Genomic DNA, 17,432 nt, shown 5'->3' on the forward strand with positions numbered 1-17,432 from the left:
ACTCAAGGGTTAATGTCAATGCCACATGCCTATTCTTTGGAAGCCAAATAGAGGGCTTAACTAGCTTGTGTTTTATGCTGCACCATGAACAATAGTTAGTAGATGTAAAATACTTGGTTCCCCTCCAATTAGTGCCACATCATTTCTACTTTCTGAGACCCCTGGAGAGGCAAATTAACCACATGTTAGCCTCCCCTACTACAAAAAAAAAAAAATAGAAAGATGCTTTGATCCTGGTCTATGTAATCACATATGATTTTTGAAAATTACTTTCATTTATTTTATTTCACAGCTGTAAATTAGTGGCTAAGAAAAGGGGCTCCAAAGCCAGGGTTTGAATTCTGTTTTTTTAAAAACATTTATTTATTTTTAGTTGTAGTTGCACACAATGCCTTTTTTTATATGTGGTGCTGAGGATCGATCCCAGGGTCTCACACATGCTAGGCGAGTGCTCCACCACTGAGCCACAACACCAGCCCCTGAATCCTGGTTTTGTCCACCTAACAGACTTTTTCCTGGGGTGAATGACATTCTCTGCCACTGTTTTCTCATCAGTAAAATAGAGAACAATAGTAGCAATCCCATGGAGTTGTCATGATTAATTGAAAAAAAACCTATTTAATACTTAGAATAGTGCCTGGCATACAGTAAGTACTCATTATGTGTTAGCTATTTTTTCCTCCTAGACCAGAGGTTCTTAATATTAGGACCATGGATTGCTGGAGAGGTTCTGTTTATGGATTCTAACAGATCTATGAATTCACTAAAGTTGTACAAAGAGTTTTGTTTGTGTATATGTGTGTGTGCATGTTTCCATTACAAAGGTCCACAGCTTCTAGTTTGAGACATGTCTGTTTTCCAAAATAGCATTGAATGGGGATATTTAGATAAAACCTATTGGGGGGGGGGGTAAATAGCAATTGAACTCAGGGACACTCAACCATGAACCACACCCCCAGCCCCTTTTTGTATTTTATTTAGAGACAGGGTCTCACTGAGTTGCTTAGCACCTTGCTGTTGCTGAGGCTGGCTTTGAACTCAAGATCCTCCCTAGCCAATGGGATTACAGGCATGTGCCACTGCACCAGGCTACACAAAACCTTTTTTAAAGATGACTGATGCAGGAGAAGAGGTGTCAAGAAGAGCCCTCACTGGCAGAGACTCCTCATGTGTTTTCTTGCCCTTTATAGACACATATGCCTCTCCTATCAATAACATGTATTTGCATTATGAACAACTTTTCTTATAGAATGAATAAGAATAAGGCATCCATTACTTGAAATGTAGACTTTTTCTTTCTCCTAAAAATTTTTTTTAAGTGGGGCTGAAGTATAGAGTGCCTACCTAGCATTCACAAGGCCACATGCACAAGGCCCCAGGCTCAATCCTTGGTGCTGAAAAAAACAAACTAACGAAAAACAACTGAACGGATAAAGAAATAAATAAAACTTTAGAAGTGACAATTTCTCCTCATCTTGGGCAGACTTCATAATGAACAGTTCAGCAGATGTAATGTAGAAGCAGTCACCGCAAACTGTGCGTATACGGTCAGGAATTTATTTAGATGGAGTGGGCTAGGATGGGACGGACTATACAGCCAGCTGCCTTTCACCACTTCCCCCAACCCCTCACAACAGGGTGGCAGGTAGATCATGCCAAAGCCAAGGTTTGAGATCCAGAAATGCTGCTTCCAAAGCAGAGAAATGGCTCCTGTGGCTATCACCACTGTGGCCCCAAGCCCATGATGTGAGCTGTGTAGTAGACTTAACTTGATTTAGCTCACTCAGAGAGAACAGGTCTTTGTTGTACTTAACCTCCTTAACATGCACTCCAACATCCAGGCGACATGAAGTCAAATATACAGACCCATCCTGTTTGTGTTTTCTCTGTGGATTAAGAAATCTAAGTTTGAAGTTCTTTTGTTCCTCTTCCTCTGCTTTCTCCCTTTCATCTTGTTTGCCCCTGATCTCAACAGGGGATTTTGGAGGAGGGTGAAAAATCTGGCCCAAGAATTAAACACCAAAAGGATAAGAAACACTTTTAGATTGCACACTGTGAGGGCTGGGGATGTGGCTCAACTGGTAGCGCGCTCTCCTGGAGTGTGTGCGGCCCGGGTTCGATCCTCAGCACCACATACCAACAAAGATGTTGTGTCCGCCGAGAACTAAAAAATAAATATTAAAAATAAAATTCTCTTCTCTCTCTCTCTCTCTCTGTTTAAAAAAAATATCTGATTTCTTTAAAAAAAATAGATTGCACACTGTGAGTTTAAAAGCCATTATTTCCCTTATCACATTCTTCTGTTCTAAGTAGAAACTTCAGCCCCAAAGCCTTTCCCTGGAGTAGCTGTTGTGCTGGCTGCTAAGGTATAGGCAGACTGTCACTGTTTTATAGTAGTAAGAAACCTGTCAAATCAAGGTCATTTTCCATCTTGAGGTTCTTAAAACTGCAGCCCTCCATGGGTAGCATGTAGTTCCTCTTTCAAGGATTGTCTCTAAGTTAGACCTCAAATGTTGACGGAGGGTATATTTCATATGCATAGTTAGCTAAGATTCTTTCAATCTTGAAAAAGTTCCTGTCTCCAACGCTCTTTAGTGTTTTTCATCTGTTGTTCAATTACTATTAGATTCTGTTATTACCTTGTATTTTTGCAGAAGAATACTAGAAATAGCCTCAAACAATCATGAAATTAGACATACCACCTGTGCAAGTTTCTAGAATGATATCCAGTTCCATGATTGTTGTATTGGTAGAAAGACAAGTTAGATCACGAATGCATGTATTTTGATTCTAGAGAGAAAATCAGGAGTAGGTTTAAGTTTCACAGGAAAATGGTGGAAAGAAAGAAACAGTAACTGGAGGGGACATTAATGAGATACTAAAGTCTCGCCTTAATGAATTGGTAGAGCTCAATTGAGCTCAGTTGTCCCCAAACTCAGTGTCTCAGAACTCTGACCCACAATTGTTACTATCTGAAAAGCCTCCTTTGAGATTACTGGAAACGAATACCCCAGCCATTGGGGGCCAACTCTGGGGCTGCCATGAAGCAGCACCTTTAGGGGGGTAATAAGGATATTTTGAGATATGAAGCAAGAATGTTTGATATTTGAACCAGTTACCTAATGGCCCAGTGACCTCTTTGTCAATTGAAAGAAGAAGCTTTATATTTAACCTAGTTTTAGCTATTCAAGTCACTGGGTGTTAAGGAGTCAGTTCATTCTCCTTTTTCTCTCCCTCTGCCTCCCTCCCCCGCCTTCTCCTTCCCTCTTTGCTCTCATTTGGTAGCAAAAGAACACAATACAAGGATGTAACTGGTGGGAAAAGATAGCTATTTTCAGACAAGCCAAACATTTTATCCGGGTTGACATCTAACTGAAAGTATTTATTATTACTATTGTTTACTCCATCACTGTGACAATGTAAAATGCTTTCTTGTGAGAAAATCTGGCTCTACTTTGATTTATAAATGCCAAATTGAGATCATTTTCCATCTTGAGGTTCTTAAAACTGCAGTCCTTAGTGGGAAGAATGCAGGGAGGCATTTGTAAATCAGTGGTAAGTCAATGGGAGAGCAATTCTAGTATACAACACTATCTGTATAGATAAAGATCTTTCTTTCTCTTTCTTTTTCTTTCTAGAGAGTAGGGACGGGAGGGAGTCAGGGAAGGAGGAAAGTGTGTGTATGAGTGTATGTAGGTGTGTGATGTTCATTTGAGATATAGAAATACATATAGTCCTCACTTTGTCAGAGTGGAAAAGGAAGATTAGCTGAACAGTCAAGTCTGACTTCACATCCCAGTCTTTCTGCTTACCAGCTTGCTGTGTGACCTTGAGCAAATTATTTAACCTGCCTGAGTTTCAGATTCCTCAGTAGTAAAATGGATCTAATCATAATTACCACCTATTAATAACCCAGAAATATAGCAAGAGAAATTTGTTCCATCTGTTCCCAGGCTGTGCGCTGAATATAAAGGTGAATTGAGTATTGAAAAGTGATAGGTTCAATGTGATTCTGCAATCTGTATTTGGGGTAAAAATGGGAGTTCATAACCCATTTGAATCTAATGTATGAAATATGATATGTCAAGAGCTTTGCAATGTTTTGAACAACCAATAAAAAAGGAAAAAATAAAAAATAAAAAAAGGAAATATATATGGAAAAAAAAAGAAAAGTGATAGGTTCTAAGCACCTAAACCTTGATGGATTTCAAAGTAATAATTATGCAGCATCCTTGGCCACAGTTGTACTTGTTACTTCTCATTGAGGGGCATTTTAATTAAGAGTCTTGCTAACAAATTACCTTGTCCTTTGGTGTAGGTTTCATGCATCTATCCATTAAATGTCAGTGTTTATCAATTTATGTGGATTGCATTCTTAAACGATCAACAGGCTCAATTGTGAAATTCTTGGGAAAAAATAGTTATGTGTATTGGTTGTAGATACAGATTCATTAATCATTTCCATCATTAACATCATCAGATAATGCATAAAAGTATTCAGATGCACAGTATTCAAGTTACTGAGGAAATGAGCTATTCTGGTTTGGCTGCTTGGTAGTTTGATCACAGCTGTGGTTCCCAAATCAGCCTGCAGATCACACTTTTGAAACACATTTTGGATTGTGAAATATACAAATTGCATAAAATATAAAAGTGTTTTTCTTAACAAAATATTGTAAAGAGGGTGCTCCATAGTTCAAGAAATAAGATATTGTCAGGACCCCAGAAGCTGCCCATATTCCTCTTTCCAATCAGGACTACACTCATTCCCTGCCCTGAGACTACAATTTTGACTTTTATCTTATTTCTCTTTATAGTTTTACCACCCATGTATGCATTTTCAAATGGTGTAATCTAGTTTTGCCTAATTTTAAGCATTTATATAAATGGAATTATCCAGAATATATTTTCAGTCTGGCTTTTTTTACTTGCTATTAAGATTTATCCATGTTGCTGCATGTACATGAAGCAGTCATGCCCATTACTGTACAGTGTCCCATTGTATGAATCTACCACAATTTGCTTATTAATTGTATTATAGATAAATGCTTGGTGTTGGTTCTGATTTGGAGATATTATGGACAACATTACTCATGACCACTGTTTTTGTATGTACCAATGTATTCCTATTTTTTTTTAATTGGCTTCTCTTTTCTTACTGACAAGATCTCTAGGTATACTCTAGATAAAAGTCTTTGTTTAGTCATATGTATTGCAAATACTTTCACTTACTATGTAGCTTGCATGTTAGCTCTCTTAGCAACAACTTGAAATGAACTTCCAAGTTCTTAATTTTGATGCACTCAAAATTGTCAGTCTTGGGCTGGAGTTGTGGCTCAGTGGTAAAGCGCTTGCCTAGCATGTGTGAGGCACTGGGTTCGATTCTCAGCACCACATATAAGCAATTAGATAAAAAAGATAAAGGTCCATCAATAAGTAATAAAAACATTTTAAAAAAATTATCAGTCTTTTCATTATAGTTCGTTTTTTTGTGTGTCTTAAGACATTTTTACCTCAGATTCATTTTCTCTTTTATCTTCTGAAAGATGTATTGTTTTGCTTTCCATATTTATTTTTATACCCCACATGTAATTGATTTTTGCATATAATGTGAGAGATGGTTCAATTTCATTTTCACATATGTGTGTATACATACATACATATATCCAATATAGTATTAATTGAGAATGCTATTTATATATTTATAATCCTGCCCCCATCCCTACCCCTACCCCTGCCCCTGCAGGTGCCACATTTGTCATAAGTTAAGAATCCACGTCTGGGACTATTCCTGGGCTTTCTATTCTACCCCACGTGTCTATTTGCCCTTGTGCTAATCATATACTGTTTTAATCACCACAGATTTATAATAAGTTCTGATGTCTGGTAGAGCAAGTCTTCCCACATTGTTGCTCTTCAGATGCATCTTGGCTCTTGGCCCTTTGCATATCCTCATTAAGTTTAGAAATTGACTTGTCAAGTTCCACAAAACAAATGAAATCACCCATTGGGATTTAAAAAAATATATTTTTGTAGTTGTCAATGAACATTTATTTATTTATTTATTTATGGTGCTGAGGATCGAGCCCAGTGCTCACACATTCCAGGCAAGTGAGCTACCGCTGAGCCACAGCCTCAGCCCACCCATTGGAATTTTTATTGGAACTTGTTAGGTCTTCTATACTTTCATTCAATGAGGTATTTATAGCTTTTTCCAAAAGAGGACTCAGAACTTTTGTTAGATTTATTCCTGGGTACTTGTTTTTTTTCTTAAGCAGTTGTAAATGTTATCTTTTAAGAAATTATTTTCTAATGTTTATTGTGAGTATATAGAAATACAACTGGGTGTAACTATATTTACCTAGCAACCTCACTAATTCTATTAATTCCAACAATCATTCTGTACATGCTTTTATGTGTTCTAAATTTGTTATTCATCATACCATTGGTGAGTAATGACAGATTAATTTTCTTCCTTCCTAATTTGCGTACTTTTTCTTCTTACTTTAGTGCATCAGTTAGAAACTCTTATCATAAACAGTCTTTTTTATATTTAATGTTACTTTTTGGGCAAATTTAATAAAACATTAATTCTGTTAGAAAAATCAATTACTTTTGAAGCAGAATGATAAAATTCAAATGTACAAAAAGTAAATACATGAAGTCTCTCCTCTACTTCAGACCTTCATGGGCTTGTTAAAAATATCAAATCACTCCCTCTCCCTGACCTGCTGAATCTGGAACTTTAACCAGGAGAGCTTTGCCACATGTATGTTTTTAAATCTCTATCAGTGACTCTGATAATTATGCTCAAAAACCAATACAGAAGGTTCACTTATACAGAGCTTAGTAGGATTGTGTAACACAGTGATTCTCAACCTCTGTTGCATATTAAAACCACTCAGGGGGCCTGTAAAAGAGTCCTGGTACCTGGCCTGAACTTTGGCCTACCGATCCGGATTTCTTAGATGTAGTACTGGGCTTCTGGACTTTTTGAAAGCTCCAAGATGTTGAAGGTGTTGGTTTGGGAAGGGCCAGGAGGAAACATATGAAAGTAATGGGTATATTCACTATCTGGATTGTGGTGTTTTCCTAAATGTGTGCATATGTCAAAACTTACTAGATCATATGCTTTAAGTATGTTCAGTTTATTGTATGTATGTCAATTATGTATCAATAAGGGTGTTTAAAGAAAAAGTTCCCCCAAGTGATCCTGATGCACATTAGTGGTTGAGAATCATTGTCTAATAGAAAAGGCACATGACAGGAAATGAAAGTTGGAGAGAGACTTTTCATCTGTCAACAGTTGACTGCGTATACTTAGACAAGTGACTCTATCCCCAATGGACCTGAGTTTTTATTCTAGTTGGTGGGTTCCATTTCTTCTCAAGTACATTTAGCTCTTATATTTTGATTCTTGGGCTCAGCCTGGCAGTGCAGGCCAGGCTACTGGTGCACCTCCTGGCCACACGAGGGAGCTGTGCAGCCATCAGTGTCTCCTCTCTATTGAACACTCTTTGAGAGGTCAAAATAAGCTATAATCCTCTCTCCTTTTCTGTGCTCATCCTCTTGATGAGTGTGAGCCCCACTTCTTAGTTGTCATCATCAGCTGCTCCTGCTTCCTGGTCCTGCTGCAGGTGAGCCTCTCTTTATATGAAGTAAATCCATGAACCTCTGAAGGTACAGGATAGCTTTAATGAAGGATCCCCAGATTGCTTCGAAAATATCTTGCCCTCCCAAAGCAATTGAAATAGAATCTAATTGAAGTATAATTCATATATCTATACATATGCATATATGTGGGTATATGTCAATGTATATCCATGTTTATCTATTATATCAGCGTGCACTTAATAATATTAAATATTACTGTATTAACTCTAGTAAAATTATTCATCCATACAAAAGACTTATGTTTGTTAGATGCAATTTCAAGATCCTTAAGGCAATAAAGGTTGCTTAGGTGAAAAAAAGGAATCAGTGTGAGCAAACAATCAAGTTTTCTCATGGTAACATGGTGTAAAGTGCTTGAGTGTGTGTGTGTGTGTGTGTGTGTGTGTGTGTGTGTGTGTGTCTATATGTATGTCTATGTATACTCAGATGAATAAGTTGGCTAACATCTTTAGAATGGAATCTATTCAGACATTCTAGGCACTAATCTATTTTTCTTGGACAAGACAAGGGTAAAAAAATCTTTCTATTTTGAAGAGATAGACTAGAATCAATGTTTCAAAAACGACCTAGCTATATTCTAAACTTTAACAAATGCATTATTTTAAATATGTCCCAGAAATCAGAAGCAAATTCTTTCTTGGAGTGCAACAATAGCAGTGATTAAAAGTAAAAGGTATCCTCCCCACATAGGCTTTCCCAATTAAACCTGAACCATGAGTACCCTGTCTTCTATCACATTTTGATTTTCTTACATTTTAATTCTTAAATTTCAGATTATTCTATGAGCCAGTCACAACACCTTGTGGGCACACCTTCTGTTTAAAATGCCTTGAAAGATGCCTAGATCACAATGCTAAGTGTCCATTATGCAAAGATGGCCTTGCTCAGGTAAACCAATATTTCTTTCTTGGATGGATTGGCTTGCTTGTAATTAGGTATACTTGGTGTTTAGTTGGGTCCCAAGCTACTACTCTATGCTAGAGCCCAATACCCTTTTAAACCATCTGTTTCTGCTGTCTTCTAGACACCACTTTCCTCTTCACAAAGTCCTTCAGGAAATTAAATCAAGTAATTTGTGCTGGAAACTAAAGTATTAAGTAGATGATGAACATGGATCCTGGTTGTAATCCCATCATGGTACCTGATACACTTTGATCTTTGGTGAATCTTTTGTTCTCTCTGGGCTTGTACCAGATAGCTCTGATGTCCTCTTATCATCAATGTTTATTCTGTGCTTTGAAGAGATCATCTCCCAGGTTCCTGGAAAAACCTCTAGACTATCATTGTGGCCCTTGTCTAACCTCTTAGGAGTCATTGTACTTATTAGCAGATATTTGGCTACTTGAAAAGACCTGGGCCTTCCAAGTTCTCTAAAATTAACCACACAAACTCCTACCTTCATTTTTCAAATGGACCTGATGGAATTTTCCTTTATCAAAAGAAGACCCAGGAATCTGTTTTGGTTTACCTCCATCAGGGATTATGAATCACATTTTATAATCAGTATTGATGTTCCTTGACCCCTGTCATTCCTGAGTTGAAACTGGACATGCAAGATTATCTCTAGGTTGATGTAGGCCCATGTTGTGCTTGTTCCAAACTCTAACATTTACACTAAAGGAACAGAGTGAAATAATCATCAAGTATAGCTTTGAGGGTGTGTATCAGGATCAGGGGAGGGTCAAAGTCATGCTGTTCCCTAGGTAATGGGGTGGGATTTGCTGGCCTGATTGTAGGTGATAAAACCATGGTCTTTATGCTTAAATAATACATGTATGTTGTGATAACACTACAAAGTTCAGATAAGCAGAAAGAAGAAAATCTACCCATAATGCTCAGCACCTAAAGAAAACCACTGTTAACATTTTAGAATGTGCCCTTTCTGGGTTTTTGTTTTAGCAGCAGCAGAGAGGTCTTCTCTCTGGATTGGCTACCTCCTGAGTCTCTGCTTTCCCCCCCACACTGGCACTGAGCAACACAGTTGGTTCTCCTGTAGTCATGCAATGTTGGTGACTGAAAAGGCACCCAGGAGGCAGTTGCTGTGTAGTCCCAGACTCAAGGGCTATGATATATTCTCATTTTTCTCTGTGTAGTCATACAGAATTACACTTATACAATTTTACACAGGGATAAGTATTCCAATCATGTTCAATGCAGAAAAGAGACTGCCCATTCAGGGAGAGAAACAAATTGTCTACTCAGGAGCTCCCCCTGCTGGGTTGGTAGGGGTAGTTTCCACAGCAAGCAATTTAGATGTTTTAACATCTATTGTTTGGGTCACAGCATTACATACCCACTGCTTTCAGATCCCTAGATATGTATGTGGTAAGGGTATTTGGAAAGAAAGTGATAGTTCCAATTGAGCCTGAGTTTGGTTCTGAAATTATGGCTTATAATTTCAGTGATACCTAGATGTCATACTAAAAAGTCAAATAGATGAACAAAATCACCAGTATTTAGCTGCTTGTGTGTGTTTGTTTCTTAACTAAAGTTAGAACAAAATGTACAGAATTGTCAATATCCAGAAGCCAAGCACTGGATTGGAATGGGGGCAGGTCAGGAAAGGGAAGGAAAGGTTCAGTGAACATTGCTTTTGACTATTGATTTTCAGCACATCCCAGAGAGAGTCCATTTCTGTGAGCTTATAAACACAATAATCAGAAAAAGGAAAGAGGAAGAGTTTTCCTTGTTTGGGGACAAGAGCATAATTCTAATGTTCCTGTTTGGGGAAAGCAATGAGATTTTTAAAACTTTAATGCAGGCTTATTCCTGTTAATTTTTTCCTAATTATAAAGGTAATCATTGGGGCTGAGGTTGTGGCTCAGTGGTAGAGTGCTCGCCTAGTACGTGTGAGGCACTGGGTTTGATCCTCAGCACCACATGAAAATAAATAAGTAAAATGAAAGTATTGTGTCCATCTATAACATATATATATGAAGGTAATCATTTACATGTTTAAAAAAAAACTAAATTCTGATATCTGGAGAATACATATATTAGAGTGTTAGCTGCTAAATTGTGGGTCCAAATTACTCCAATATGAGAGTCACTTGGCTGTTCTGCTGATTGTGTCAGAAGTCCTTGTGTGTTTTTTTTTTTGATGATTGAATAATATCAAATTGCTTTGTTCCCCATATAGTGCTTGGTATCAAGAAAATACAGCAAAAATGTAATAATGGAAGAGCTAATAGCTAAGTTCCTTCCAGAGGAACTAAAGGAACGAAGAAGGCTTCATGAAGAAGAAATGGAAGAACTGTCTAAGTATGTATATGCATGTTTCTGTTTTCAGTTTCATTCATACCAGCTCATGAGAGTTGAATGTGCAGAATTTTTTTCCCCAGCTCCTTATTCAGAGTTATCTTGGTGGCAACTTTAAACTGGCCATGGTGAAAACATTCATACCATGGAAATCAGCAAATGGTATAAAGTAGGATTCCCTCTACCCCAAAGCCAGTTGTTAAGCATTTACCAACACACCACTCAAGATGCATAAGCCAAACACACAAACTAATACGCATCTTGGCACTTGTAATGGGTCTTGCTGGGAGGAGTAAACTGGAATAGCATAATCAGGAGAACTTTTGCTGATTGAGGCTCCAAGCTCTGTCTGCTTAGTTAGTGGAAGAAGTAAGGGGCCACCACTAATTTCTGCCCATTTTATTACCGCCCCCCACCCTCACATCCATAGTGCAGTTCTCACAGTATTTTGTGAGTATTCTGTGAGGCATGGTTTCCTGTTAGCAAAAACCAAAAATCAACTAAACAAGAAAAAACTGTTCTGGTTTTATGTCCACCCTGTAGAGAATATTTCTAAACTCTGCCATCAGTTTGTTTGAATGTTTCTCTCACTTTAAATAATGTTTTCCTCTGAAACTAGAAATGTTTTTATATTGACTTATACTGAAACTACTCAGTACATCATTTTCTTTTTCCCTTCACTTTAAAGTTAACCTTGAGTCTCTCTGAGCCATATTCTCAAATATCACGTAAGGTGTTATTAGTAAATATGGGAACATACTTTGGGGCTTTCTATTTGAAGGAATTCTAAACCTAACCCTTTTGGGATTTGTGCAGATAGTTTTATATCTCTGTAGGTTTAGGTTCAATGTTCCTGCAATGGATTGTTTATCAAATAAGAGGATAACGAGGAGCTGGCCCAGTTGGAGATTCTGCAGTGGGTCATGTGTCTGAATCTTTGGGGGGGGGTACTGTTGAAACACAAATCCCTGGATCCTAGTTCCATAGCTAATCCCATCAGTATCCTTGGGAGTACAGTGGCCTAGTCATCTGGATTTAAGGGTCCCTGGTGTATCTGAAGCACAAGAGTATTTGAGCATCAGTGGGTTAAATTACTCTTCTCTGTCTCTTGCTTGCTCCTCTTCCTAGTTGGTCTTTCCATGCACATTTCTGGCGGGGAAGGTGTTACAAATTTGAGATGTCACGAGGACCTTGCAAAGAATTTCCCATCACCTCTTGATGCACTTATACCTTCAGTATTTGTCAGCAAAACACCGAAAGAGGGACAATTTTGAGTGAAGAGATGAATCATAGAAAGAAAAAATACACAACATAGCCATAACTCACAATCTTAAGGTACTAGAGAACTTCTGAAGCCACATTAGAACATGTGCAATCCAATTTTAATCTCTTAGACCTTAGGTTAACTTTTGCACCACATTGTGGGACTCAGATCACAACGTTAGGATTTTTTTATCAGTCATCAAAATTTGATGGCTCCTTGACTTCTCTCTGGGGAATTACATGGTGATATTTGACCATCTTTTTTGTGTTCTACTCCATTGCTTTGAGATCCATCTAATTTGCTCTTCCTGACAGCTTAAATAAGAACGTGCCTATTTTCGTGTGCACCATGGCCTATCCCACTGTTCCTTGTCCCCTACACATCTTTGAGCCTTGTTACCGCCTGATGATTCGCAGATGTATCGAAACAGGTACAAGACAGTTTGGCATGTGCCTTGGAGATCCTGTCAAAGGGTAAGTGAGAAGCCCTGGGAGTAAAGGGAGGTTGGTAGAGAGGGATGTTTTTGTTTTACTCTGGAGTGTTCCCAGAGGTAGTGAGACCTATCTCATGAGGTTTAGCCAGCTTAAGAACAGGAGCATTTGTAAGGATGATAGTCTCTTTGGTGCCCCATTTACTAAGTGAGAGGCTGCCTGTTTAAAAGAATCCTAGAGTCAGTCTTTTGTAAAGCAGGTAGTTTATATTGTAAAACTTCTTTTATAAAGAGTGTAGGCTGGGGCTGGGCATTTGGCTCAGTGGTAGAGCACTTGCCTGGCATGCATGACCACTGTGAAGAAAAAATGATATGGTCTCTGAAGTCAAACTCCCTAGATTTATATTCTAATTTCATCCTTGGAGCAATTTTGATTTTGGGCAAATTATTCAAACCTCTCTATATCCAGTTTCCTTGTCTGTTAAGTGGGTAAGATGATAGTGCTTACCTCATTGGGTTTATTTGTTGGGAGGATTGATGAGTTAATAATACACATAAAGCACTAAGTGCAGTTCCCAGCTGTCTGAGTCCATTTTGGGATGCTATGACAGAATACCATATACTGAGTCATTTATAAACAATAGAAATTTATTTCTCATGGTTCTGGAGGCTGGGATCCAAAATTAAGGTGCCAGTGTCTGGCAAGGGCCTTCTTGCTACACCATAACATGGCAGAAGGGCAAAGAGAGGCTGGGGGGTGGAGAGAAAGGGGGTTATACCAAGCTGTTCTTAATTCTATCAATCCATTCATGAGGACAGAACCCCTTTGGCCTAATCACCTCTTAAAGTTTCCACATCTTAATTACAGCATGAGTTTTGTAGGGAGCAGACATTCAAACCATAGCACTAGTACACAGTATGTGCTCAATAAATGGTAGTAGTTATAGTGCTATGTTAAGGGTTTTTTATGAAAAAACTGCCTGTTACTGTGTGAGAGGCTGCTTATTTTTAAAAAAAAACATAATTGGTCTTTGTTAAGCAGGTGGTATTTATTATAAAACTTGTTTTATAAGAACGTGGGCCCTGGACTTAAACTGTCCAGGTTCATATTTTAGCTCCATCCAACTATTATACAGTTGCAGTTGAAACCCAGGGCCAGGTAAATTAGGCAGATGTTCCTTAAGGCACAGCACAGGGTTATAGAAATGATTGGGGTCAAGGCCAGTGAAATAAAACTCAAGGATCTACCTTCTTGACTTCATTCTTAATAAACAGGTTTGCAGAATATGGCTGTATCCTAGAGATCAGAAATGTTCAATTTTTTGCCGATGGTCGCTCTGTGGTTGACAGCATAGGCAAGAGGCGCTTCAAGGTGCTCCATCAGGGTCAACGAGATGGCTACAACACAGCTGACATTGAATACATTGAAGATCAAAAGGTGAAGGTGGCTAGTGCCAAGAATCCCTGTAACTTGGCATACAAAGATGATTGCAAAAGGATTTCTCAGAACTGTCTTGGGGCCATGTGATTTCTCACCAGATTGCTAGAGCAATGCTAAATGCTGCTGGATTGCTGTCCAATTGCAGATTTGTAGTGACAGCACTCATTGTCCTGGCTCTCCCTGTTTAGCTGCAGAGTTGCAGCTATGCATAAGAAATACTACCTCAGCAGGCTGGGGTTGTGGCTCAGTGGCAGAGCACTTGCCTAACATGTGTGAGGCACTGGGTTCGAGTCTCAGAACCACATAAAATAAATAATAAGATAAAGGTGCATCAACAACAAAATACATATATATATATATATATATATATATATATATATATATATATATATATATATATAAATGCTACCTCAGACCAACCCTGGGGCCCTTTCAGCCTACCAGTTAGGTCTCTACCAGGGAAAGCAGGGAATAGATCTGGAGTGGGGCCTATACATAAGTATTTATTGATCAATTTATTTTTTCTTTTGTGATAACTGTAAATTCACATATGCATTTGGATTTTTAAATGTACAACATGGCTAAGAGCCCTACCCTGAAAGCAGAATCATTAATCATCCCCTAAAGCAGAAAGATGACCTGTCCAGTTAATCCTCAGTTTTTTTAGCAAATGGGTGGAAGAAGTCAGTCATCCCATGTTAATTTATATTTACATTCACTATGTAGTAGATTGATGAATATTTGATCAGCAAATAAATATATTTGACTTTGGAGATAGTTACACATTGAGACACATTTATATCTCTGTTCCCAGAGAGCAGTGGGAAAATAAGTGTAAAAACAAAAAGGACAGAGGCCTACACCAGCATAATCTGTGTCCGCTCAGGCCTGTTCCACCGTTTGGCTTTTTGAGCGTCTTGCTCTTTTGGCTACTCTCCACATCTGAACTTTCCTGCTTCCCATCCCCAACCATATATGCACCTGACTATGGAGTGTGTCATACCACATACAGGAGAAAGATGTGTGGGTGAGCCTTGCCACAGGAAGGCAGAAGGGATGCTTAAAGAGGGTCAACATCAAAAGCAACTCTGGGAGGAATGGAGAGGGTACAGAATGTCTCACTTCCACCTTGATACTTTCAGGTTCAGGGAGAGGATTGTGCTGAACTTATGGGATTGCATAACTGTGTCTATGAGCAAGCGGCATCATGGTTTCACTCACTCAAATCATCTCTGAAGAATCGGATACTCAGTCACTTTGGTCCAATGCCAGAAAAAGATGCTGATCCCCAGGTATATAAAAATGTCTTCATATAATGGGTTGCCCCATCAGATGGGAGTGCTTGAGGCTTGTGATTAGATAGGTGTGTGGTGGTCATCCAGCAGATCCTAAGTGTAAAGGGGAAAATGGATACAAGTTGGTATTATTTGGCTAGACAGTGAGCATCAAAAGGATTTTAAATCAGAATTGGGGTAACTGAAGTAAAACATTGGAACTTGAATCTAAGATAGACATTGAGAGAGAAGTGAGGTGAGTGAATGGTAATATAGATACCATCAACAAAAGAATGTTCAATGGAGTTCAGACTTATAACTTGGTAAGTTTAGAGTAACAAGAGATATGCAAAGGCCAGGATTTAAGAGAAAAGTATTGTGGGAGCTAAAATCAAAGGCTGCCACTTCCAGAGAGCTCTAGAACTTCTCCTCTATTAATGCAGGAGCTTGGAGATAGGGCCAGTTACCCTACAAGATTCTAATTGCAAGGCCACAAGAACTTTTCATGCCCTTGCTGATCCATACTTAATCCTGCAAATCTAGACATTCACTGTTGTCCTCATCAGAGCAAACAGCTCCGAAGAAAACTGACCCCATTGTTAAAGTTACCCTCATTTGAGTCATACCAGAAAATAGTTGATTAGGTCCTATTGTATCAGTCTTCTACCTTGAGGGACAGGTCCATTTATAAGATCAAGCTGAAGATCTAAAGCCCACTAGGAAAGAGGAGAAAGTAGTTTTTTTGCTTGCCTGGTATAAATCAAGGAGTACTTTCAGAGAACTCCAGTTCTAGGAATGCTTCCTTCCTAGGACAAGGCTGGAGATATCCTAACCAAATATTTCCTTACCACCATCTTTTCACTCCTATAACTTATTTGATTCATTACTTAGGTTCATTCTTGACACAGCAGAAAAATATGAATATTTTGAATATCTATATTCTGGTTTCTCTGCCAAATGACTGATCCTGTTTACCTTTCTAGCAGTGTGACCTTGGTTAAATCCCTTCCCCTTTCTCAGCTTTTCTCTGAAGTGAGAGAGTTATATGAGGAGGTCTCTAAAGTCTCCTCTTCCTTTTGCATTCTGAGGCTCTAATACATCTGTCTTGTTTCCTTATGGGCTAATATATTTTGCTTTCCTCAGACCACAAAGATGGCTCCTTTCCTTCATACGAAGGCATTGTGAGTTTGAAGGGAGAAAGGCCAGAAAGTGCTTCCCAGTGACCCAGCTCCTGGCTCTGGGCCATGGTGACTCACGATTACAGCAGAGCTCTGAGCAAACTCCATGATCAATCTTGACGCTCCCCTTCATCTTCTGGGACACATTCTCCCCAAGTCAGGCAGAAGATAGAGATCAGCAGTGTTTACTGCATCTTCCACAGGAAAAAATACAGATGCTACAGTAATTATTTATAAGAACTTAATGACACAGAAAGCTGAAATTTTGGGTTTTTTTTTCTTTTCTTTTTAGTTTTGTTATCATGTTGCTTTGTCAATGGCAACACCAGCAAAAACCAAAAGGCCATCCAGTTTGCTAGCCAGTGCTGCAGCCCAGCAGTCCTATGAATGATTGTTCTTAGCTCCGGGAGGAGGTTTCCTAGAAACTGCCACAAAGATTAACATCAGTCTCAATATCTTTGTTGATGATCCTGGGAAAGAATTCAGAATGTCAATCTAATATGCAAAATGATTATAGGAGGGAGATCATGTTGCACACTGCAGTGAGGGACAAAAAAGAATCCAGGTGAAGCTAGAGACAGAGAAGTAAAGAGGGCAGTGAGATTTGGGGAGAATCAGTTGATCCAATTTGGAGCTAAATAATTCCAGGTGTAAGGAGTTTGGCTAGAATGTGGTTCTCCATAGTTAGTTACTAAAACCAATTTCTTGAAAGTTCTGGAAAGAAAACTCATTTTGAGGTTCATAAGAAATAAGTTGCCAATGTTTAAAATGTACTGGGGAAACTGATTACAGACAGAATTTTGGTGAAGAATATAGATGGGACAAGAAAGCTCTTTATTTAAGAAAAACATGGAGAAATATGAAGGTTAATATGAATGTGTTTTTAATTGGAATTTTTGCAAAATGGGATTGC

At 38.5% G+C, this 17,432-nt stretch overlaps 1 protein-coding gene across 2 annotated transcripts in view; it reads left to right on the forward strand.

Annotated features, from left to right (window-relative positions):
* Positions 1-17,432, forward strand: part of LONRF3 (LON peptidase N-terminal domain and ring finger 3) — a gene marked incomplete at its 5' end in the record, with an annotated part of 38,979 nt that overhangs the window by 15,670 nt on the left and 5,877 nt on the right. For both annotated transcript variants that reach the window (XM_081278390.1, XM_081278389.1), the window contains 5 exons: positions 8,448-8,562; positions 10,814-10,935; positions 12,511-12,669; positions 13,902-14,064; positions 15,210-15,359. In XM_081278390.1, coding sequence (XP_081134516.1) covers positions 8,448-8,562; positions 10,814-10,935; positions 12,511-12,669; positions 13,902-14,064; positions 15,210-15,359 — 709 coding nt within the window. The remainder of the gene's footprint in view (positions 1-8,447; positions 8,563-10,813; positions 10,936-12,510; positions 12,670-13,901; positions 14,065-15,209; positions 15,360-17,432) is intronic.

Source organism: Spermophilus citellus (genome assembly GCF_964194105.1).
Source record: "Spermophilus citellus genome assembly, chromosome: X".
Classification (NCBI taxonomy): Eukaryota; Metazoa; Chordata; class Mammalia; order Rodentia; family Sciuridae; genus Spermophilus; species Spermophilus citellus.